The sequence below is a fragment of the Lithobates pipiens genome, unplaced genomic scaffold, assembly GCF_037356315.1.
Source record: "Lithobates pipiens isolate NorthernLeopardFrog02 unplaced genomic scaffold, aLitPip1_a1.2 Scaffold_13, whole genome shotgun sequence".
Taxonomy (NCBI): domain Eukaryota; kingdom Metazoa; phylum Chordata; class Amphibia; order Anura; family Ranidae; genus Lithobates; species Lithobates pipiens.
Window position 1 is genome coordinate 483,148,187 of NW_027507718.1, and position 26,502 is coordinate 483,174,688.

At 45.9% G+C, this 26,502-nt stretch overlaps 1 protein-coding gene across 1 annotated transcript in view; it reads right to left on the reverse strand.

Moving 5' to 3' along the window:
• The window catches only part of POLR1A (RNA polymerase I subunit A), a 183,606-nt gene that overhangs the window by 107,316 nt on the left and 49,788 nt on the right, over positions 1-26,502 (reverse strand). Inside the window, exons 21-22 of the mRNA XM_077477963.1 lie at positions 24,956-25,038; positions 23,681-23,846 (exon numbers count right to left, since the gene is read on the reverse strand). Of these exons, the coding sequence (XP_077334089.1) occupies positions 23,681-23,846; positions 24,956-25,038 (249 nt within the window). The remainder of the gene's footprint in view (positions 1-23,680; positions 23,847-24,955; positions 25,039-26,502) is intronic.

A 26,502-nucleotide genomic window follows, 5' to 3' on the forward strand; every position in this document is an offset into this window, starting at 1 on the left:
ACCTCATTATGGCCTTCTATATCCCCCCTCCATTTACCATGACGCTGGTTGTTGAGGGTCTGTCTTTTATGTCCAGACATCCGGCGGTTCCTGTTATCTGGCTGGGGGATTTCAACACTACGCTTAACCCTTCCCTAGATAGGCTCAAACCCCCCGAGTTGATGGTGGGGCAAGCTGGGACCACTAGGTTGTCCAGGCTTATAACCACCATTCACCTTGTGGACACTTGGAGGCACAAATTCCCTCAAAGGAAGAAGTATTCATGCTTCTCACCCACACATGGTTCTCTCTCCCGTATTGACTTTATACTAATATCTAAACAACTCACTCCCAGACTCAGGGAAGTATTGTTCTGCCCCAGACTACTTTCGGACCACAGCCCCTACTCTGTAGTGCTTGACGTGCCCCTGGGTAGGCCTCCGCAGACGTGGTGACTAAATCCGTTCTGGCTGACTTTGTTACCTGAAGATGACACTATTGAAGCGGAGTGGATAAAAAATTTTGAGGATAATGACCACACGGCCTCAGTTCCAGCAGTGTGGGATACATTTAAATTACACGCTCGATCGGTGCTGACTGCCCACATTAATAGGCTCAAAGCTGACTCGGCCACTGTCATTATTGAGGCTGAGGCTGATTTGAGCTCCAGGGAACGCACCTACATGGATGACCCGTCTACGGCAAACGCAGATGCACTTAGACTACAGTCGAGGGTGGTTTCTCAGCTACACCAAGACAAGGCCCGACAGAAACTTTTTTTTACCAAACAAAAATACTTTGAATCCGGGGAAAGAGCTGGTAAGTTGCTAGCATATTTGGTACACAGGGAAGACAGGCCCCCGGTTGTTATTTCTTTGCGGGGTCAGGGTGATACAATGATCACGGACCCTTCTGAAGTGACAGCTAGATTTCGGGACTTTTTCGCGGACCTATACACCACTACAGTCTCCGACGACACCACTCCGATGGACGGCTTTTTGGCTCAGGTTTCCCTCCCCCAGGTTACGGAGGAACAGGTGCAGGCTCTGGAGGCCCCCCTGACCACCGATGAAATAGTGGGTGCTATTGCGGAATTTGCAAAATCCAAGTAGCTGGGGTCAGATGGTCTTCCCATTGAATTTTATTCCCGTTACCAAGCCGTGCTGGCGCCTAGGCTTCTTGCCCTCTACGGGAGTCTTTTTGATACACTGACATTGCCTCCGTCCATGAGGGAAGCAACGATAGTTTTGATTCCCAAACCTGGCAAAGATCCGGGTTTCCCGGAATCATACCGCCCAATCTCCCTATTGCAGGTAGATATTAAGATTTTAGCTAAAATACTTGCTACTAGATTGAACGGAGTGATCCTTAGCCTGATTCAGGCTGACCAGGCGGGCTTTATGCCGGGGCGGAATACATCGTTCAATCTACGCAGGCTCTATATAAATCTACAGGCAATGCATGAGGCAGTGGGTGAGCGTGTGGTGGTGACACTTGACACGGCTAAGGCATTTGACTCAGTGGAATGGGAGTATCTGTGGAGGTGTCTAGCGGGATACGGCTTTGGCCCAAACTTTATCCGGTGGGTGAGGCTGCTGTATCATCACCCAACGGCTAAGGTGGTGGCGAATGGGTGGTCCTCCCGGGAGTTTGGCCTTAGTAGAGGTACCAGACAGGGGTGCCCACTGTCCCCGCTGCTATATGCCTTGGCTGCTGAACCTTTAGCGGTGTCGATTCGTGAGGACCCAGCGATCAGGGGACTGACGATGGGTCGACTAACTGAAAAAATCAGTCAATATGCTGACGACACGCTGTTATACCTGGCGGACTCGGGCCCTTCCCTCGCAAAGGCCCTACAAAAGATAGAGTGGTTCGGTAGCTTTTCCGGTCTTCGTATAAATTGGGAAAAATCCCAAATTTTGCCTATTGACAGGTTTTCCACAGTCAGAATCTCAGGCCAGTCTGCCTCTTCAGCGAGTCGGCACTATTAAGTATCTGGGGGTATATGTCTCTAGGAATCCAGCAGATTACATTGCGCTGAATGTAGAACCATTATTCTCCCTGGTGCGTACTAAGATTCAGGCCTGGTCTCGTCTCCCCCTTGGGGTTTGGGGGGCGCGTTAATCTGATTAAAATGGTCCTATTACCTAAAATACTGTATGTGTTGTGGCATGCCCCGGTATATTTGCCGCTGAAATACTTTAAATCCCTTGAAAGTCTCCTTAGACCCTTTGTATGGGGGAATAATAGACACAAGCTTGCTTGGCAGGCTTTGAAAAGCCCGACTGATATGGGGGGCATGGCTCTTCCAGATCTAAATCATTACTATGTTGCCTCACAACTGTCTCAGCTTTTCCATGTAGACAAGACTGATAAACAACGTTTTCTTACCCTTCTCTCCCCTACTTGGGCACAAATGGCAGATGATCCAATAGCTGCTATCTCGACGGGGGCGGGGAGCTCAGTCGTGAAGCCAGGTAAACACTCCATGCTTTTTCATTACAGAAAGATTTGGGATCTGGCATCCACTAAACTGAATGTTGCATCACCAAATGACTATACCCCACTTTGGCATAACAAACAATTGCCGGAACTTCAAAAGATCCAGAGTGTTCAGTTATGGGTATCGAGGGGAATATACTACCTGCATCACCTGATTCACCATGGTACTATTAAAACGTTTCAGGCGCTGCAGGAGGCATATGGTATTCCAAACACTATGCTATTTCAGTACCTACAGGTTCAACATGCACTTAGAACACAATTCCCGCAGTCATTGCCTCGGCCTGCTCCCAATCCTATTGTCGCCATAGTGAAGGACACTGATCCCAAAAAGCTTATCTCGTGCTTTTATGGTATGCTTACGGCCCCCGTCTCAGTGAGACTGGCGTATGCTCTGAAGTCCCGCTGGGAGGGTGATGTAGGTGAACTGACAGACGAGGAATGGGAGGAGGCTCTGGAGACGTGCAAGTTGGTGTCCCCTAGGCTCCAGGACAGGCTTTCTCAGATTTACATAGTGCATAAAGCATACCTCACCCCACTCAGGACCGCCAAATATAATATGAATCAATCTGTGCTTTGCCCGATGTGTAATCTTGAGACTGGGACGTTCTTCCATCTTATCTGGTCTTGCCCCAAACTGCAGGAACTTTGGAAACAAGTAGTATCATTTCTACATGATGTTATGGGCTCGCCCTTGGCTCTAGACCCCAAACCTTGTCTACTAGGGATATTTCCTGACGTATTAGATAAAACTACTGGCACTTTCCTGCAGGAAACCTTGTTTTCTGTTCGAAAAGTGATAGCTAGACAGTGGATGAGGCCCCTTCCACCCCGGGTTGAGGACTGGAAACGGGAAGTTAATCTTACGCTCCCATACAAAAAATTCTTATATAAAAATAGGGGTTGCCCAGCTAAATATCATAGAATATGGGATAAATGGCTGCAGGAGGTTGCCACGTGTGATGAGGGAATTTGATGTACTGTTACAGTAAATAACATGTCAATGTTAGGACTTTCCTTGACTGTGATACATAATCGATACTGTAATGGTAAAATGTCTTTTATCTACTGTTATGATTATGACGCAACGCCTTTTGAATGTTCGGTGTATGCCACTGTGATTGTAATCTCTGCAATAATGTTCAATAAACATTACCTGTTTAAACGTTAAAAAAAAAAAAGCCAGAGGAGATTTTTTCCTAAAAAACAATATCAAGAGCAGGCCAGGGAGGCCCGTAGCTATAGACCGGGTCGGGAATATTCCAGGTCATGGAAGTCAAGGCAGTCTTCCTTTAAGAAATCCGCCAAGAGCAGTGCGACAGGAGAGAGGAAACCAACTAAATCTTTTTGAGATTGGGCCCGCTCAGATAGGCCAGGTGGGGGCTCGTCTTCTACATTTTCGGCATGTCTGGGCGGCCTCAATCCAGGACTTCTGAAACGTCAGAACGGTCTCTTCAGGCCATTCTTGGACCTTCAGCAGGTCCCGAAGACTAAAGTATGTTCCCACCTCCCTTTCCGGCCTCAGAAGAAAAAAGGCAGATCCTGTTGGCCTACGTGAAATCTTTATGGGCTCAAGGCGCTGCCGTTCCCGTGCCAGTCGATCAACGAGGGAGAGGAATTTATTCTACTCTTTTTATGGTCCAAAAGAAAAACAGTTCTTGGAGGCCAGTCATAGACCTTACACATCTGAATCGTTTTATCAAAAAGGAAAGGTTCAAGATGGAAACCTTGTCAACAATACAACAGTCAATCCAGTCAGGCGATTGGATGATTTTAATAGATCTAAAGGATGCTTACTTTCATGTCCCTGTGGCAGAAGATTTTCAGCAGTTTCTGCGATTTTCAGTAGGAAAACTACATCTTCAGTTCGTATGTCTCCCGTTCTGGCTTTCAACGTTCCTCCGAGTTTTTTCAAAAGTCTTGTTAGCCGCAGTGGCTCTATTGAGAACCAAGGGAATTCGTCTTCACCACTATTTGGACGATCTTCTGCTGCTAGTCCAGGACAGAGACCGTCTGTTATTGCACAAGGATCAGTTTATCTCCACTCTTCAAGAATTTGGTTGGATCCTGAATCTAGATAAGAGTCAGTTAATCCCTTCTCAGTCTCTTGTATTCCTAGGAGCACTCTTCAACACAGTGAAGGGTACCATCTCATTACCCGAAGAGAAGGTAGCGGTAATTCGGGACAGAATTCGTCCGGCCCTCTCAGCCTCCCATCTACCGGCTCTTCAGTGCCTGAGAATTATCGGCACTATGGTGGCCACGATTCCAATGGTGAAGTGGGCCCAATGGAAGAGGAGACCGTTCCAAAAAGGGTTTCTTCACCAATGGCTAGGCGACAAAACTCAACTTATCCGGATCACATCTTCAATGAGAATCTCTCTGCCCTGGTGGCTTCAGAAGGAGAATCTGTTCAATTGTCATTCCATTCTCCCCATCTCATGGATAACAATAACTTCGGATGCAGGCAACAGGGGCTGGGGCGCTCACTGTTTGACGGAAGTAGCACAAGGCACCTGCAACTTCCCTTCCAGGAGGATGGTGTCGAACATTCTAGAATTAAGGGCAGCCTTCCGGGCGCTCCTAGCCTTTCGTCATCTGATCTCAGGAACCTCGGTTCTACTCAGACTAGACAACACAACGGCAGTGGCATATATAAGGAGACAAAGAGGTACTCGGAGTCTGTCCCTTCTTCAGGAGGTAGAGCCAATCATGTCTTGGGCTCAGAAGAACCTGGTCAACATTACAGCAACTTATGTTCCAGGAACGCAGAACGTTCAGGCGGACTTCCTGTCTCGAGTCAGTCTGGACAACAACGAATGGTCCCTTCACGAAGAAGTTTTCAGTTGGATTCTCACGTTGTGGTTCTCCCCAGAGGTCGACCTATTTGCCTCCCCTTGCAACAAGAAACTGGCAAGGTATTATTCCAGGTTTCGGGATCCTCAGGCTTACGGAGTGGATGCACTGACGGATCGATGGTGGTTCAACAAAGCTTACGCCTTTCCTCCGACTCTTATTATTCTACAGTTCCTGCGGAGACTCAAATCAGAAGCAGTAGAGGTGATAGCTGTAATACCTTATTGGCCCAACAGGCCATGGTTTCCACTAATAATGCTCCTCAGTGTAAGAGACCCGATTCCCTTACCTCTCAGACCCGATCTTCTATCCCAGGGCTCGAAGCTCCATCCCTGTCCGGCCCATCTATGTCTGAGGGTCTGGTTTTTGAGAGGGGAAGGTTAGAGGCTCTGGGTTGTCCCAAGGAGGCCATTCCTACTCTCATGAGTGCAAGGAGGAAAAGTACCAACCATGTGTATGAGAGGATTTGGTCTAGATTCACGAGTCACTTGTCTTCCAGGTCTTGCTCTGATGGTAATCTGATGGTTCAGGATGTTTTGGGTTTCTTACAGTCCGGACTAGACATTCCCCTATCTGTCAGCGCTCCTCGTGTACAAGTCTTGGCAATTTCGGCCTTTTCTGGAGTATCCTGGGCTAAACATCCCTTGGTTCAGCAATTCTTTAAAGGAGCAATTAGACTTAGACCACAGAGGAAACCTAGATTCCCTAAGTGGGATTTACCGCTGGTTCTCGACTTCTTCTCAACTGGACAGACCACTTTCAGTCAAAGAATTGTCCCTAATGACATCTTTTTTGGTAGCCATATCTTCAGCAAAGAGAGTCTCTGAGATACAGTCTTTAGGATCAAAGGAACCTTTCCTCACATTTTTCCCTGACAGAGTGGTCCTAGTGCCAATGCTGGGGTCGAATCCAAAGGTTACCTCAGTCTTCCACGAAAATCAGGATATTACTCTTCCTACCTTTAATTCTGCTGGGAGTCAGGATCTTCATCCTCTCGACATGGGAGTTATTCTGAAACGATACTTGGTGGCGACAGCTTCTTTCCAGCAATCGGATTATCTTTTTGTTCTTTTTCACGGTAAAAGCAAAGGCCTTAGGGCTTCGGTCAGATCCATCTCCACGTGGGTGGTTCAGGCGATCCAGTGGGCTTATAAAGAGAAGGGCTTGGCTCCTCCTGAGGCGGTTATAGCACATTCCACGAGAAGTCTCTCTACTTCTTGGGCAGCTTCACGTCATGTGGCTCCTGAGGTTATCTGCAAAGCTGCCTCTTGATCATCCATTCATACATTTATGGCTCACTATTGTGTTGAACCTGCCAGTTTATCTTCCGTTGATTTTGGTTTAAAGGTGCTGTCGGTTGACAGTGTTAAATAAATTTTTGTTCAGCATTTTTGCCCACCCGAGTGTGTTTGGCGAGTTATTTCCCACACGTTGCTGCCATGGAGTCTGTCAGGAAAACGGAAAATTCCTATCAAAATACTTATCGTAGTTTTCCTTTCCTGATGGACTCCATGGCAGGGGGAGTTCCCTCCCAAAATGGCTGGAGTAGGCTAGTTACCGAACACAGCCATGGGCAGGTAGCAAAGATTTATGGGAGTAGTGTCCTATAGGGTAGTGGAGGCGGGACTTAACCCACACGTTGCTGCCATGGAGTCCATCAGGAAAGGAAAATTACTGTAAGTATTTTGATAGGAATTTTCTGTTTTATTGCACAAGGGAGTGGGTACTTACAACAAGTAAGATCAAACAAGCCTCAAACATGGAGCTGTAAATGTAAAAACGCCGTTCCTGGTGTGCGTTCCATGGGACCGGAAGTGACGTCAGTAATGCCGGAAATTGTGTCAACGTTTCACCCTCCCTCGGGGCGTCTTCAAGGACTTGATTTCCGGCTAACTGTACCACCTTTAAATAGAGGGCGGAGGAGAACTTCCTTTACACAAAACCAAATCAAATTTGGCATAGCGGCCATTTTATTGGTGGGATGAAAAAAAAAATGAAAAAAAAGCCAACCCACAGAAAAAACAGCCTCATCCCGGCTCTTTTAGTGTAGCGCCAGTCTTATGGGGGGTGGACTGGACTGGGCCGGGGGGGGGGGGGGGGGTTTGGCTGATTATTTCACTTAATTGTATAATGACTAGGGACTTGCTGGTCATTATACAAGTAAGTGAATTAATCCTACAATTGGTGGCAGCAAACACAAGTCCAAGAATCTTACAAGATAGGAGTAATCTCACTAATCCAGTGATATATTGTTGTGATAGTACATATAGGTGAGTAGGTCTTAGTTTAACTAAAACAAAGTCCCAGATAATAACTTAGCCAAGATCAGTGGTATAAATATTGCTTCTCTACAACATACTGTACAGTGTGCAACGCATATTACTGTATATTATTCATGTCAAAACTCTGTATACTCTCAAAACTGAATTTCTTATTGTTAATTCTTGTAGTTATTAAATCATTAAATGTTTTATAATATTTATATATACTTGATTATCTTTTAGTTTAATTAAACTACAATCAAGAACATATATACATATATATATACACATACATATATACACACACATACATACATACATATACACATATATACACACACACACACACACACACACACACACACATTATATACACATACATACATACATACACACACACACACACACACACACTATAAAAAATATGTATTTGCTGGCAAGTCTTATACAGGAAGGGGTGTGTCCTTGACAGGAAGGGGTGGATCATAATTAAATTAGGGGACACACGAGTTTAGTCAGGCCTAGGGGAGCACAAAACCTAAATACACCACTGGCTGGGACCCTTACATTTTAATATCTTTATAAATTATATTGGGTCTGGGATTAAAAGTAACATTTCTGTCTTTGCAGCACTAAGCTATGCAGTAGAATAACGTCCTTACAGGATATCTCCAACTTACAAGCCAACCTCAATGCTCTGTCTAAGTGGGCAACTAAGTGGCAAATGAGGTTAAACATAGATAAACCTAAAGTCATGCACTTGGGGGCTAAGAATATGCATGCATCATACATACTAGGGGGAGAACATCTGGGGGTTTTGGTAGATCATAAGCTCAATAAAAACATACAATGCCAAGCTGCGGTTTCTAAAGCGAGCAAAGTCCTTTCTTGTATTGAGAGGTATGGAATCCAGAGCGATATCATTTTGCCCCTGTACAAATTAGTAAAACCTCATCTGGAATATGCAGTTCAGTTTTGGGCACCAGTTCTCAAAAAGGATATCAGGGAACTGGAGAAAGTGTAGAGAAAGGCAACCAAACTGATCAGAGGCATGGAGGAACTCAGCTATGAGGAAAGATTAGAATAACTGAATTTATTCCCTCTTGAGAAGGAGATTAAGGGGGGATATGATCAACGTGTACAAATACATAACAGGTCCATATAGTGAACTTGGTGTTGAGATATTCACTTTAAAGGTCATCACAGAGGACAAGGGGGCACTCTTTACATCTAGAGGAAAAAATATTTCATCTCCAAATACGGAAAGGTTTCTTCAAAGTAAGAGCTGTGAAAACGTGGAATAGACTCCCTCAAGTGGTGGTTCTGGCCAGCAAAGTAGATCGATTCAAAAAAGGCCTGGATTCTTTCCTAAATGTACATAAAATAACTGGGTACTAACATTTATAGGTAAAGTTGATCCAGGGAAAATCCGATTGCTTTTTGGGGGATTAGGAATTGATTTTTTCCCCTGCTATAGCAAATTAGATCATGCTTTGCTGGGGTTTTTCAACTGGTTCTCAATCTCCTGTCCTCAATTACCCCCCAACTGGCCATGTTTTGGGAATTTCTCTTTGACAAAATAGCTGTCCAAAATACAAAGCCATTGACTCTGATTTAAAGCACCTGTGCAAGATAAAGGAAACCCTACAAATATGGCCTGTTGGGGGTACTTAAGGACAGGGTCGAGAACAACCCATGTGCACTCTTTCCTCCATTGCCCCACAATATTTACATCTGTAAACTGCTGGGTTATGCGAGTTGGGTTACCATTCAAAATGAATAGAAGTTAGGCACACCGCACATAAGTCCATGCATTATAGTTGTATGAATAGGCCTCCAGAAGATTTACCCCCCTTCTTTACAAGGCCATTTTTTGCGATATGGCACTGCGTTACTTTTGTTAAGGAATCCAATGTACATAATGATAATCAGAAAATGTCTATTTGCTTATGTGTATACATGTTCCCATGCTCCTTACTTATTATGTAGCATACAGATTGACCCTGTTCTGCGGAGCCAAGATGGCGTCTATACCCTACATCCCACGCGTCAGAAGAATGCATTCGAGATAAGGGAACCAGCTTCAACCAAACTTCAAGCATCAAGTTTCTTAATTTCTCTTGTATTGTAACCAATAAGATGTACCTATTAGACTGACATAGCAATGACGTATCTTTCTGTATAAAATATTAACACCGCCCACGAATAAATCAGTATTTAGAAGTAGCCTGAGCTGAACATATCTCAGAGAGTGTTTACTTCTAATGTGCATGCACATTTATACTTTTTAATTAGGAATAGCAGCAGATAACCAAGAACTGATTTATAGTTCTAATCCATTACAACTGGCGCCCAAATCTGTGGGGGCTTTCAGGCTTCAATCGAAGGGAGACCGCATTCCAGGACTGAACGGCTGGCCAGATCAGAGAAGGGGGTTAAGCGCGCAGCCCTAACAGTACGGTAAGCATATTTATCCTTACCATTTGTACGACTTCTCTGTTTTGACTGGTTGATTTTGTCTTGTTGGCTCCTTTCGATTGTTCAAAGAGGCAGGTAACTTATTTCTCGCCTGAAGCCGTTTTAACGAACCTGCTAATGGTTTTCTGCTGACTATTATCTGTTCAGTGTCTGTCATTCTGAAGGGCTGCAGATTTAGCAGACTGAAAGTGCAGCTGCAGGCGTGTGTCCATCCTCACCCCTAGATTCTACCTCTAGTGGTGGGGTGGAATTCTGCAGGCATTTATAGACGGGGTTACTCGAGGTTGGCTGTGTAGGACCTCTGAGGGTTAATCTCAAACTGTGAATTAGGGCAGTTTGAAAGAAGGCTTGCGGATGTGGCAGTCTTGCGAAACGTCTATGAATGTTCTGCTCGGGAAAGCTTTCCTGAGGGTTTATCTCAAACTGTGAATTAGGGCAGTTTGAAAGAAGGCTAGCTGGAATTTGGCAGTCTTGTGACTCAGGTGAGCTTTTCCCGAGAGCTATCTTTGCAGTTCAAAGAGTGTCAGGTGTCATGTCCTGTGAGTATTTGTCCATTACTGTTTGATATACACGAAGAGGGTGACAGTGAGAGAAAGTGGCTACCTGAAGGATCAGTTGGGCCATAAGCCACTGCTCCACACCACCTCTGACGTGCTAGTTTTGACCCTCGAAGAGATAGAACAGTCAGGAGTGTGCTAGGAGACAGATCTCTGGCAGGGATGCAAGCCCCCACCCTAGGAATTCTTTGATAAGACAGCAGTCAGAGGAGTATTAACCACTTTGTTGCCTGTATTCTCCTCTTGAGCCGTCCGGGGGGAGAGAGGGAGAGAGGGAGAGAGGGAGAGAGGGAGAGAGGGAGAGAGGGAGAGAGGGAGAGAGGGAGAGAGGGAGAGAGGGAGAGAGGGAGAGAGGGAGAGAGGGAGAGAGGGAGAGAGAGAGAGAGAGAGAGAGAGAGAGAGAGAGAGAGAGAGAGAGAGAGAGAGAGAGAGAGAGAGAGAGAGAGAGAGAGAGAGAGAGAGAGAGAGAGAGAGAGAGAGAGAGAGAGAGAGAGAGAGAGAGAGAGAGAGAGAGAGAGAGAGAGAGAATGCTAGAATGTGATATTAGAAGAGGAGAGAAGATGTTGCAAGAAGCAGAGGAATGGCATGTGCTGATAAGAGAAAAAAAAAGAGGCGCTATGTGTGATAACGGCTTATTGGATGTGGCAGAAGCATGGTTCAGGATGGCAAGGACATTGCAAAGAGGGTTGGGTAGAAGAGGAAATCAAGAAAGATGCAAATTGTACTATGTATGTGTATCACAGAGTTAAATGTGGCTGTACCGCCCCCATATACAAAAAACTGGAACGAAGGAGGAGAGGGACAACTAACACCCACTCCCTTCTCACCACCCCAACCCGAGCATAACCCACTGTGACCACTCCCAGGCGGCCATCTTGGTACACCCAAGCCCTCGCTTCAGGCACAGCCCAGTGCACTTACTGCCGGCGGCCATCTTGGTACACCCAATAGGCCCAGCCCTGGCATATAACCAGTTCTTCCCATTTAAACCAGGATGGTTCCTACCACACACCTGTCTTCCCTTAATATGGAAGCACTACCTTCACAGGCCGGATATGTTAATGATGAAGAAGCATCCGAGTGGGAAGCCCAACAACAGGCGGCAAGGCCACCTGCTGATTTAACCCCTAATCCGGCTCCAGCCTCACAGTTCCGGGAGGATCTCAAACGTATGCACCACCATAAGGAACAGTGCCCCTTCCCTGCCCCAACACCAGTCTCGGTTACCAGAAGGGGCACCGGTGATGTATGTCGCTTTTACCCCATCACAAGCAGCAATCTTAGTGACAAGTCTGCCTGACCCAGAGAAACAGCCAATGCCCTTCTACCGCAGGATAGTGCAGATACAAGAAGCTTACTCAGCTGCCTGGAGAGACTTGATCAGCCTATGCCAAATTAAAGCAGGACATGTCTTTTGGCCAGTCATGCAGACAGCCTTCAATGATGCCTGCCTGGCAAGTGCCACTTCTTATACCTCAGGCTTGGAGTTCTGTGCACAACTCCGCGACTGGGCAAAGGAGAAATTGGCAGATCAGACCACCACACTCCAAGATATTGCCCAAGATAAAGGGGAGTCTGTGGAGAAGTATCATGCTAGACTCATACAGGCCTTTGATGATCTGGGCTTCTCCCTCTATGAAAAGACACACACACACACACGTTATCATCTGCTTTTGTCTCAGGACTCAGAGAGGATATCAGAAAAAAGCCTGATGGTGGCCCACCCTGAATATCGCTCAATGAAAATGTCCAATTTACTGTTGGTGGCCAGAGGGATAGAAAACCAAAAAGGAAAAAAAACCAACGCCCCTCATGGTAACACAAGACGAAGATCCTGCCTACACTCGTCCACCACCACTGCCCAATACCAGGGAAAAGATCATCTGTTACAACTGTGGGAAGCGGGGTCACATCAGAAGAGTACGCAGAGCCCCAAGACATCTGAGACAAGACAGGGATCCCCGCGAAGTGCAACGTGGACATGAACCTCCACCACCACGCCCCAACTCATGCTAGGAAATGAGAAAACCCGTGTCAACCCTTATGACAGTGTCCCTAGCAAAGGTCACGTTACCTATACAAGGAAAACCTACCACTTTTCTCATTGACATGTGTGCAGCCAGGAGTGTGTTGAGGGCTGAGGACCTGCCTGATAATTCTTTCCTTTCCACTATTGATGTTTCCTGCGTGGGAGTGGATGGGGTGCCCCGCTCCAGTCCACTCACTGAGCCTCTCCAAGTGGGGACATTTCCTGATTTGCTTACCAGATTTGTGGTGTCCTCTACATGTCCCTTGAATCTACAAGGAGCTGATGTGCTGTCCAGACTACAGGCGTCAATCATTTTCACACCTATGGGGGGGGTGAAGTTACATACTCCCCTATCCTTGGAAGACTCATCTGCTTTGTATTCTCTGCCTCTCCTGATGACACTTCATGAAGCAATAACTCCAAGTTCAATACCAAAAGAAGTACTTGACAGAATTCCTGCGTGTCTATGGTCCACAGGCCCGGAAGACATTGGTCACTTAAAAGTGCCACCAGTTTCAGTCAAGCTCAAAGAGGGCGCATCATTGCCCGGAAACCACAATACCCACTTAAGTTGGCTCAATCAGAAGCTATCTCAAAACATGTAGCTGCCTTGGTCCAGAATGGGGCCTTGATCCCCTGTACCTCACCATGTAATACACCTCTTTTTCCTGTCAAGAAGAAAACACCTAAGGGAGAACCTGACAGATACAGGATGGTGCAGGATCAGCGAGCAATTAACGAAGTCACAGTGTTGGACACCCCAAATTGTGCCAAATCCACATACCTTATTATCAGCTGTACCTCCAATGGCTGAGTACTTCACTGTGGTGGACCTGGCAAATGCATTCTACAGTGTACCCCTGCATCCTTCCTGCAGGTACCTCTTTGCCTTCTCCCACGAAAAGAAACAGTATACCTGGGCAGTTATGCCAGAAGGGGCACAGAACTCTCCAAGCTAGTTTGCAAACGCTATGGCTATCATCCTTGACACATAACAAGAGGATCACCTGGAAGTGATTCTCCTCCAATATGTTGATGACCTTCTCCACTGTGCAGCTGACTTACCCACTGTTGAAGTCACCTCAGAAAGCCAGTTGTGCTATCTTGCCAAACAGGGCTGCAAAACCTCAAAGCCCAAATTGCAGTGGTGCTCAACATCTGTAATTGTTCTTGGACACTGTCTTGTCCCATGGGACAATACACCTCACTGAAGACAGGGTGTAAGCAATCTCTGACATCCCACTGCCACAAGGCCAGAAGCCCCTTCATTCCTTCCTTGGACTAATTTCGTATTGCAGAGCATGGATTCCAGAAGGCTCCCTACTGATGCAAGTTTTGTATGATGCCCTGAAATCAGACCCCTTCCAGATGTCTCCTGAAGCAATATCCAACTTTGAGGCCTTCAAGCACACCATCTCTGGCGCTAGGGCTCCCAGACTACGACAAAACGTTCAAGCCCTTTGTATCCGAACATCTGGGACATGCTACAGGTGTACTCGCCCAATCACACGGCATCTGCCTACGCCCTATAGGATATTATTCCTGTTGGCTGGATGCGATAGCAAGAGGAGGCCCATCGTGTCTGTGAGCTGTCTTTGCTGTACAAGCCTTGTTTGACAAAACTTTGGACTTGGCTCTCGGACTCTGCCTCGTTCTGCTTGCTCCCCATGACATTGCTCCCATACTCCACCAAGATCCAGCCGAAACATCTGTCCATTGCCAGACACTTGAGACTCCTGTGTTTCTACCTTCTAGACAGCATTACTCTATTACGTTGTCAAACACCGAAACCTACCACCCTTCTTCCACTTCTCGAGGGGGGTAAGGAGGAGGAGTCGAGTCTTGACTTGTCACCCCATGACTGCATCGAACTAATGCGGCTGGAAACCACGCATCTCCCCACCGTGAGTGAAATACCCCTGCAGGATCCAAGTCACCACTGAAAACTGGGTTCTCCAAAATGAAACCTTACCGCCGGTGATGTCTGCACAGGTGGCAGAGCTGCAAGCACTTACTACAGCATGTAAATTGGCAGAGGGAAAAAGAGCCAACATTCATACGGACTCAAGATATGCTTTCAGCGTTGCCCATTATTTTGGTGTTATCTGGAAGGACAGAGGGTTCCTAACGGCTGCAGGAACACCTGTGAAATAGCTCAGCCATCAAGGACTTGATGGACGCCCTGCTTCTCCCAACCCAAGTGACTATTCTAAAAGTAAAAGCACACAACAAACTAAACTCGAAGGAAGCTCGAGGCAATCTAGACGATTCAGCTGCCAAACAGACAGCCAGTGGTCCACGGGAAGTGGACAGCAGGGTGGTAGAAGAAGACCACCCTGTGCTTACCCTACAGACTCTCCCAGTGGACAGAGTTTATCTGAAATAATTACAGGAAGCAGCAAGTCAGGATGAGAAGGAAAGCTGGAAAACGGAGAGGAGGAACTCTCAGAGATGGACTATTCGAGTGCAGCAAGAAGCCTTGTCTACCCAGGAGTATGTACCCAGCCATGGTGCAATGGGGAAATGGAACTGCCCACTTGACAAAGACTCTTATGAACTTATGAGTTACTTCATTGACCAACAACTTCTGCAGATCATGCACTATCTGCAACAAATGTAACCCAGAATGTACAGAAAAGGCACAGAAGAAGCACCTGGCAAAAGCTCTATACCCCTTCCAGAGGATACAAATTGATCACTCCCAAATGCCAAAGGAGTGACAGATTGGAATACGCCCCCTAGTGGAGGTGGACATGACTGCCAGGACCACAGCTAAGGAACTACTGAGTGAGATAGTATGTAGATTTGAGGTCCCAGAGGTGATAGAGAGCGATCAGGCCCAGCCTTCACAGCAACCCTTACAAAAGATTAGGGCAGCACTGGGGGTTCAGTTGGCTCTACACACCCCTTACCACCCTCAAAGTAGCGGGAAGGTAGAAAGGATGAAAGGGACACTAGAAAAACAGGATGTTAAAGATGGCCCAAAAGACTAACATGAGTCGGCCAGACAGTTTGCCCATTGCCCTGTTCAGTGTCAGACACACACCCCGGGGGAAATATGCCCTATCTCCTTATAAAATTTAGTTTGGTTCAGCCCCCAGACTTGGCTGTCACTTTCCACAACAGTTACAGTTGCAATCTGATGTGTTGACTAATTATGTAACCGCATTATCACGAGAATTAACCCAAATGCATGTCCAGGTGTTTTCTTCCATTCCAGATCCTGAATTAGATACAGGAACACACCAACTACTGCCTGGAGATTGGGGGCTGGTAAAGAAATTTGTGAGACAACATTCTCTTGAACCCAGATATGATGGTCCATTCCAAGTTTTGCTGACCACAGCCACCTCAGTGGAATTGGCCGGGAAGAATACCTGAATACACGCCTCCCACTGCAAGAAAGCTCCACCCCCGAGGACAAGATCCCGCCCACTTCATGACGACCATGCTGCATATCCTTTTTCTGTTTGGTCTAGGGGGGAGGCCCAGGAGGGGGTCATCACAAAAAAAAAAAAAAAAAAAACACAAAAAGATAACATAATTACATTTTGGTACAACTCTTCAGGTACACACGTGACCACCTTTACCTTTGATTACTGTGACATAGTACCTTGTCCGTTTGACTCTTTCATGGCAATGCCATTGGTAAGGTGAGACATCCCTGATGGTAATATGTGTGTTTTACAGACAGTTACTGGGGCCAGAATTGTGGTTCCTGGGAGGGACAGTGGGTTGGAACATAGGACCAGATTAGAGGGTATCTGGACCGGTGAATGTGCATCTGAAAAGGTGATTATGCCCCTCCATATCCTAGCAGAAGATACCCCTGATACATACACTGACTCAGCACACAGTCAGAGGAGGAAGCGAGCAGCTCTCTCCGGAAGCTTTGACCCTCATGTGTACATAGATGCTATAGGGGTCCCAAGGGGGGTCCCTGATGAATTCAAATCCAGGGATCAGGTAAAAGTTGGTTTTGAGTCTTTGATCCCCATAATAAATGTGAACAAGAATGTAGATTGGATCAATTACATATACTACAACCAACAAAGATACGTGAATTACACTAAAGATGCCCTCCAGGGAATTGCTGGCCAGTTACCCCCCCACTTCCTACATGACATTCCAGAACCGGATGGCCTTAGACATGCTGTTAGCTGAGAAAGGAAGTGTCTGTAAAAATTGAAAAAACGGGAACCTGTTGCACCTACATTCCTGATAATACCGGCCCAAATGGTAAAATAACTTTAGCTATAAAGAAATGAGAAGATTTGTCATTGGAGTTGAAGAAGAACTCCGGTATTACAGACCCATGGGATCAATATTTTAGCTGGATGAGTGGGTGTCAGAAGGTGCTCGCCCAGATAGGGGTAACGGTACTAATAATCCTGGTTCTCTTACCCCCCCGATTGTATGCCGTATTCTACCTTTCGTAAAGAAGTTAATGAGCAAGGCTGTAGACAACAGCCCACCTACATTTCTCCACTAAGAAGAAGAGAACCCTCTTATGATGGAGGGTGACAAACCCTTCACTCCTCTACAGTCACTCCCTGTCCAAAATCTCACAATCCTCTAGGGTTATAGGGGTAGATAGCACCTGATTGCCCTTCTCCAGCTGTATCGAGGGGGGTAGTGAACTAGTTGCTGCCCAACTCTATATACAGCTTAAAAAGAGTTGCTGAGGAGAATGGGCCAGGTGAGTAGGACCTTTAGATGAGGGACAGAAGAAAATAGCCATTTTAGGGGGGACTGTTAAGGAATCCAATGTACATAATGATAATCAGAAAATGTCTATTTGCTTATGTGTATACATGTTCCCATGCTCCTTACTTATTATGTAGCATACAGATTGACCCTGTTCTGCGGAGCCAAGATGGCGTCTATACCCTACATCCCACGCGTCAGAAGAATGCATTCGAGATAAGGGAACCAGCTTCAACCAAACTTCAAGCATCAAGTTTCTTAATTTCTCTTGTATTGTAACCAATAAGATGTACCTATTAGACTGACATAGCAATGACGTATCTTTCTGTATAAAATATTAACACCGCCCACGAATAAATCAGTATTTAGAAGTAGCCTGAGCTGAACATATCTCAGAGAGTGTTTACTTCTAATGTGCATGCACATTTATACTTTTTAATTAGGAATAGCAGCAGATAACCAAGAACTGATTTATAGTTCTAATCCATTACACTTTAACCGACATGCGAAGTACGCTGCGCTTTCTAATTGGCCCGGCGGTGGGAGGGAAGGAGGAGGGGGGCTGAACTTCTGAGGGATGGCGACGTCTCGTTGAATCGGGGAAGTGTACTAGTCAAAAACAGGTACACGTTCCCCCCCTCCCCCCAAAAGGTGCCAAATGTGGCACCATACGTGGGAGAAAGCAGATCAGCGGAAGTTTCACTTTTTGGTGGAACTCCGCTTTAACGGTGTTCCTAGCCAGTGTTTTACTATAGTGTAGGAGGTGCTTTTAGTAGGCAAAGACATGGATCATTGTCCCTGCTTTGCAGAGACACAGGATCTAGGCCTTCCCTCCTATCAGAATGGCGATCTGCCTTGCTTATATAGCCAGACCGCCGTTTTGCCTCTGTGTTGTACGATCGGTGGGCACTGCCAGACATGGAGTCTGCCGCTGGGCTCCCGCTGTGTATGATCACAGTGGAAGGAAGCCGCCGGCACGCATGCTCGCTCCCTACCCCGGAAGAGTTGGATTTTATTATATATATATATATATATATATATATATATATATATATATATATATATATATATATATATATATATATATATATATATATATACACACACACACACACACACACACACACACACACATACATACATATATACACACACACACACACACACACACACACACACACACACACACGTTGCCGACGGCAAGTGGTTAAAATGTGTTTTCCTCTATTCTTGTAGTATGAGTATTATGAAATTATTTGTACTGCCTTTAGGTGTGTATTTTGGCATTATTGTCCTGGGTTCCAAGGAACCATGTCCTGGCACTGCCTAGGACATGCAAGCTATTGGAATCCATATTGATTTTTAGTGACTGTGCGAATTGATGCACTGTTAAGCTGACCCCCCCCCCCCCTCCCCCCATCAGTAGCACCACAGAAGATAACATAACTAGAGATAAAGACATCCGGGAATAGTGCAGAATTAATCATCAACCTCAAAGACATGCATCTTGAAAACATTTATGGCAGGAACATGATAAGCAATGGTCACAAAGTATTGATTATGATCAGGAGTAAGTACAGCCAAGGTCTGGCATTTAGATTTAATGCAATTCCTGTTGTACAAGAACAAAAAAAAAAAAAAAAAAAAAAAAAAAAAAAAGAAGAAGAAGTGGTCACCATGCTCCAGCTCCCTTCCACAGAAAGCCTTGCTAAATGTGGGATAATCTATGGGAAAGAGCAGAACATAGTTTTTCACTCGACTTTTGAATATATATTTTGAAACTACAGCCCAGGACCAGTCACCTCACACACATTTTTAATTCCAGTTTTCTAAATAGAGCATGTTGCAGTTAGGCCCCTTTCCCATGGCGCAGACTGCGATTAGATCAGCAGGGGATCTGTCTTCTGATCAGGCAGGTGGCACATCCTTGTCCCCTCAGACTGCACAGAGCAGACATGGACTGGTGGGAGTAAACAGACTCTGCCTGTTCATTTTCCAGACTGCTCTATGATCTGCCATTCCGTTTTTTTTGTTTTGTTTTTTTGTGAACCAGATCAGAATGGATGTCTATATGGGTGAATAGAGGGCCCAATCAGATCTGCCTAAAAAATGGACGAGCAGACCTGATCTGACCCTTCGTGTGAAAGTGGCCTTAAAGTGGCCTTTAAAAAAAGTAAAAAAAAAAAAACACAACACACAAGGGTTAAAATAGTTTATTGCACAGCTCCGGGGGTCTTCTGTCTTCGGGGGTCTTCTCGCCGGACTCCTCCGCTATCTTCTTCTAGCTCTTTTACTAGCGGAGGAGCCCGGCTTTCTTCCTCGCCGCCGCCCTCTTTTTCCGACTTCGGGGGTCTTGTCCCCCTCTTCGGTTCTTCTTGCCGGGCCACCGCGCCTTCTTCTAGCTCTTTTACAGGTGGTGGCCTGGTCTTCTGTCGCCGCCTTCTGTTCTTCTCTTCAGATGTTGCCTCGTCACATCCTCCGCTCACAGTGGCACAGACGCGACGCGCGGCGACTTATATAGATACATCGCCGGATGATGTCCCCACCTATTATGATGTCACAGTCCCAGCATCCTCTGGGACTGTGACACCATAATGGGCGGGGACATCATCCGGCGATGTCCCTATATAAGTCGCTGCGCGTCGCGTCCGTGCCACTGTGAGCGGAGGATGCGACGAGGCAACATCTGAAGAACAGAAGAACAGAAGGCGGCGACAGAAGACCGGGCCACCGCCTGTAAAAGAGCTAGAAGAAGGCACGGTGGCCCGGCAAGAAGAACCGAAGAGGGGGACAAGACCCCCGAAGTCGGGAAGAAGAGGGCGGCGGCGAGGAAGAAAGCCGGGCTCCTCCGCTAGTAAAAGAGCTAGAAAAAGATAGCGGAGGAGCCCGGCGAGAAGACCCCCGAAGACGGAAGACCCCCGGAGCTGTGCAATAAACTATTTTAACCCTTGTGTGTTGTGTTTTTTTTTTAACTTTTTTTTTTACAGGTGAATGGGTAGGGGTACATTGTACCCCATACTCATTCACATAGGGTGGGGGGCCGGGATCCGGGGGCCCCCTTATTAAAGGGGGCTCCCGGATTCCAATAGGCCCCCCGCCCGCAGACCCCAACAACCAACGGCCAGGGTTGTCGGGAAGAGGCCCTTGTCCTCATCGACATGGGGACAAGGTGCTTTGGGGTGGGGGCCTGGTATGGCTCAGGAGGGGGGGCACTCGCTCGTCCCCCCCTTTCCTGGCCGGCCGGCTAGCGTGCTCGGACAAGGGTCTGATGTGGACCTGCGGGGACCGCCACGCCAATTTTTTTCGCGTTGGGGTTCCCCTTTAAGTCCATACCAGGTGGCGGGGTGAGCGACGTCTCCTTCGCGGGCCCCGTCTACCTGGAGACGCGATCAAAATGAGCGGACTTTTCTCCTCGTGGGAAAAGTCCACTCATTTCAAAAGTACGGCGGACTGGCATACCAACGACCGGATTGTCCGCCGAAATGCAAGTCCGGCAGGAAGATTGGAGTGCAAAAATACTTTCTAAGTCTGCCGTACTTTCGGGTAAAAAAAGTCAGCCGGAGGCTACACACGGGGGGGGATTGTCCGGCGGACTTGAGTTTGCCGGACTTTTCCACCCGATTGTTTGATCGTGTGTACGCAGCATTACACAGCCTGGCCACATACAAAAGGACCAAAATTGAAGTGGCACCTTCTGACGTTCTACGAGCATAAATGACGCATCTTATTTCTCAACCACCTATTAAACTTTTGAAGGCCCTGGAGCATCAGGACAATGGAATTACATACAAAATGACCACATTTTGGAAAACAAACACCCCAACGTATAGTCTATGAGGCATGGGCTGCAGATAGGTACTCGATTACTCTGATGGGCTGGTGACGGGTACTCGGTTACTCTGATAGGCTGATGACGGGTACTCGGTTACTCTGATGTACTGTGACAGGTATTTTGACGGGTGGCGACAGGTCCCCTTTATTGGGGAGGGGGGCAATCAGCGTGATTGGTGTACACTGAAAGCGGTAATGAGATGATAACGCAATCTCCTTCTCACACGCGATCATTGTGTGAGGAGGAGAACCCGATAACATCTCGTTACCGCTCTGCGATTACATTCAGTGATCGTCTGTGAAAGGATCACAGCTGATCATGTGGTAAACAGTTGCTGGCCAATGGCTGTTTACCAGCGTCGGTGACAAGCAGTGTTCCCGGGAACATGCTACGTGCAGGGAGCTCGCGATCGCATGCATGCGCCGTGCAAAGTGGGGAGGTACCATCTGTGATCAGCCGTGAATTCATCACGGCCAATCACATGGTAAACAGCCATGGCCAATAGCTGTTCGCCCCCCTCAGTGATGAGCAGTGTCTGCATGACACGCTGCCGATGACAGTACAGGGCTGCACGCATGCCCTGTTTAAATGGACGAACGTCATGACGCCCGCCCATAACAAGAGCCACGCCGCCTGGCCGTCATATGATGGTAGGCAAGCTGTTAAAAGCCCTACTGGTAGCACTCTGAACACTACTCTAATGAACAGTGCTGCTCAGGGAGTGAGACCAATTAAAGCCGAGTTGGACCTCAGAAGAGTCAGGTCACTGCTTGTGTGCGGGAGCTGCAGTTCAACTCTGGTGCATGGAGCCAGCAAAGGTTTTTTTTGTATCCTTAAGGCCCCTTTCAGGTGGAGTGAATCTGTGCAAGCGGATCTGTCTGCTCAGTGGGGGATCTCTTGGCTGATCACTACCAAGCAGGCGGATGAGAGGTCCGGGTCTGTTCAGCTATGCAGAGAGGACACAGACACAGCCCAATCTCCTCTATGGGGTGGTTGGATAGAAAGGGACCGCATGTCCATTTCTATCCGACTGTCATCCGATCCGGCGGATGTATACCCATCGTCTGCTTTTAGCAGAGCGGACCGGATCTGATGCCAGCGGTCTGCTTGAAAACTGCCAGGCAGACTCGCCGGTGTGAAAGGGGCCTAATGCAGCCTTTGCATGATAAAAACAAAAACAAAAAACAAACACACACAAGAAAAAAAATACCCACATGTATTAAAATAATAGTTTAGGAGGATTTGATGGGGCTTGAGGGAATACTTTTTTTCTATCTGCCTACAGATGCAGGGCCTTGAAGAAAAACTGAGAAAAAATAAATAAAACTCCACTATTTCTATCTGTTGTTGCTGTAGTTTTCTGAAACTCGGTTGCATTCAGTATGGTATAGAACAAAATGTTGTCAGGCCTACAGCCTCTCTCACAAGTCTGCACTAAGATACAAGCCAAACTCTGAGTTTTCCTTGTAATAGATGTACCCTTTTTGATTACATACTTCCCAAGGTTTGTCTTCATCTTTTAGAGAGATGCAGCCTTCCACATTAGAAAACTGTAGTGTGGTCATGTTATAATGAGTTCAGACCCTCCCATTTAGGTATCAGTCTGGAAAGGACATGATGAAACAAATAGCTGTCCCTTTAGGAAAGAGTAAGGTATGACTACAACAATTTTGCTAAACTGCTTGCAATGCATACAGAATTGATTATCTACAGATCAGTTTTTTTTAAAGTGGATGTAAACCCTCACATATATAACCACGGAAGTGAACAGCCTCAGATGATAAACAGGGATGAAACAAATCCTCCTACATAAGTTTTACACATATCTGTTGTCTTCAGCTTTATATACTGTTTAGAAGGTGCACGTCCTGTTAGAATTTTCTCTTCCCGATCACCTGTGGGTATGGATTCTTGCCATACACTGAGACAGCTGATTGGAGGAAAGGCACCCCCACTCCACATAGGCAGAGACTTCCAGAGCTGTGCTGTGAATAGACCAGCTCTCTGCTTATCCATTTAAAGTAAAGGATGTAAAGGTTTACATCCTTTATTTATCCTTTACCTCTACTTTAAAAAAAAAAAGTTAAAAACTGTAAATGCCTAGAAAAGAAGATTTAGGCCTCTTTCACAGGACCATCCAGGGTGTACATCGCCAAGATCGTCGTATTTCTAAGTACAGCCAGGTCTTTGTGATCAGCATGTACAACTCAATGACAGGCTCCGACAGCTAGTTGAATGTGGAAGTACATGGAGTGAATATCTGTGGTTAGGGACAGGTGCATGGTACTGGAGGCATATTGTCTGCCTGCTGATCTGGGTACTATATGGCCCTGGAGAGCTGTATGAATGAGGCCTTAAATTGCAGTATAATAGCCTTCAATATCCTTCAGTCTTCAAACCTCCTATTTATCATACAAGCAGTATTAAGAAGCATCCTGGAAATATTGTTCCTTTGACAGAAAACTACATTATGCCATACCTCATAATTCTCAGCAATGAACGGGAACTGCTTTGGCTGTAGAAACTGTGTCTTGGGAACATCCAGGCCATCTTCTCCATAGAGAAACTGAATCACGCTGCCATCACTGTCACGGACCGTAAGATCATACTGGACCACTAATCCTTCCAGATGTTTAATAACACACCTGCAAGAGGAAAGGCTTTTGTCATTCTACTCCAAAAAAGAAGGGAATAGAATTTTATACTTTAAAGATATTATTTTAGATATATCTATATCTCTCTATCTATGCATGCATACACACTGATCAGACATAACTTTATTACCGCCCACCTAATATGGAGTAGGTCCGGTCCCTCTTTTGCCACTTAAACAGCCTTGATCCATAGAGGCATGGAACCCACTAGACCTGTGAAGTAATGCAGTGGTATCCGGCACCAAACCGGCAGTAGCAGTTCTATAAGTTGAGAGGTGGGGCCTCCATGGATAAGATTTATTTTATCATTACATCCCACAGATGCTCGATTGGACTGATATCTGGAGAATTTAGGAGGCCAAGCCAACACCTCAAACTCATCGTCTTATTCCTCAACCCATGTTTGAACAATTTTTGCAGTGTGGCAGGGGACGATATCCTGCTGAATAAGGCCACTGCCATCAGGGAATGCCTTTACCGTGAAGGGGTGTACTTGATTAGCAACAATATTTAGGTAGGTAGGAAGTGTCAAAGTAACATTCACATGAATGGCAGGACCCAAGGTTTCCCAGCAGAACATTGCCCAAAAGTATCACACTGCCTCTGCCAGTTTGCCGTCTTCCCATACCGCATCCTGGTGCCATCCCAGGAAAATGACACACAGACACAGCCCACCATCCACAAGAGGTAAAGGAAAATGTGATTCATCAGACCAGGCCTCCTTCTTCCATTGCTCTGTGGTCCCGTTCACGCTCACGTGCCCATTGTTGGCACTTTTGCCTGTGAATACAGGTCAGTATGAGCACCCAGACTGGTTTGCGGCTATGCAGCTCCATACACAACAAACTGCGATCCCCATTTGTTTTCTGCATTCAACACATCAACTTCATGAGCAACATGTTTACTTGCTGTCTAAAATATCCCACCCACTTTAACAAGATAAGATTAGTTACAGTAAAGAAATGTCTATTAACCAACTTCATAGCAAAGCTTTTTGTTTTAAATTAGAGAATTGGGTTGACTTATTGTAGACACACAGAGGTTTGTACATGGAGTCAAAGGCGCTCTCACAGCCCACACAGTAGAAGAACGATACTGACCTCTGCAGGTATCCAGAACGACTTGTTTTCACAGCAGTGTCCACCAGGCCTTCCCTCCCAGCCATACAATGAAAGAAGAATTCCTAGAATAAAACAGGATCTTCATTTAGAAAAGCAGGAAATTAGTTATTCATATAAACAAGGAAATGCCTTTTATTAAGGGAGAGGTGCACCAAATTTATACAACACACAGTAGCTTATTGTTAAGATGAGATACAACATGGAGCGGTGTTATTAACATGTAACAAGATGGAGTTAGAAGGAAGCAATCTTGGCATGAGTTACATGTGGACTATGCCATACATCATGTTTCAAGTTCATTATTTTCTTTAGTTGTTAAGACAATGTGGGAATGAATGGATGTGGAGGACGTCAATAAATTTATGCTCATGATGTAAGCATTGTCCTAGATATGTGGGATGGTGGTTAGAAGCTGATGGCTAGGACACCGCAATTACTTTGCACAAGGATCACAGCACACACACACACACAGTATCTCACAAAAGAGTTCATCCCTCACATTTTACACAGGTTGGAAGAAAAAAATATTATATTAAATATTTTTTAAATATTATTAATACATTCGCATATACACAATCTTTCGTGCACAGTTGATTGAGAGGAAGGCAAAAAAAAAAAAAAAAAAGCATTCTCCAATTTGCTATTTTGCTATAGCAGGGGGAAAAAATCCTTCCTGATCCCCAGAGAGGGAATCAGATTTTCCCTGGATCAACTTGACCTATATATCTTAGTACCCAGTTATATTCTGTACATTTAGGAAAGAATCCAGGTGTTTATGAAGCACCTGTTTAGAGCCATAGGCTTTAATAGGCATAAAAAAAAAAAAAAAAAAAGGGAGGTACACCCTGGTGTGTTAGCAAAGCAAATTAATATTTGCTTTGCTAACACAAAACCGCCTCTCAGCCGATCAGGAGGCCTGGATATAATACCAAGCTGATTGGCTGTAGGTAGAGGCAATCTGATTGACCACCTAGCAAAGCAGGAAGAAGACACGCACGGAGGACACTGAGCCATCGCCGTGCTACCCGTCCCACAGCTCGCCGCCTGACCCACCACCAGGTTGGGGTAAGTGCCAAGTAGACAGCGGGCAGGCGGCCACAGTTGGCTGCATTTGCGGGGGGCACAGGTGGCTGCAATTGAGGTTTATGTTTCAGTATTTTTCTGAATTTTTCAGTTAGTCTGCGCCCCCCACAAAAATTTTGAGCACCAGCCGCCACTGCTGCAGACTTTACCTTACACATAAGCCATGTGTGGGGAACTGCATCAAATGCTTTTGCAAAATCCATGTATACCACATCCACAGCCACCCCTCTGTCCAAGGTTTTACTTAACTCTTCATAAAAAGAAATCAGGTTTGTCCGACAACTTCTCTCTTTCATTAATCCATGCTGTGTTACTTAATTTTTTTTTTTTTTTTTTTTTTTTTACAGCAAGAACTCATCTATATGGTCTTTTATTAAACTCTCCAATATATTCCTGACTATAGAAGTTAAACAAACTGGTTTATAGTTATTCGGTAAAGACTT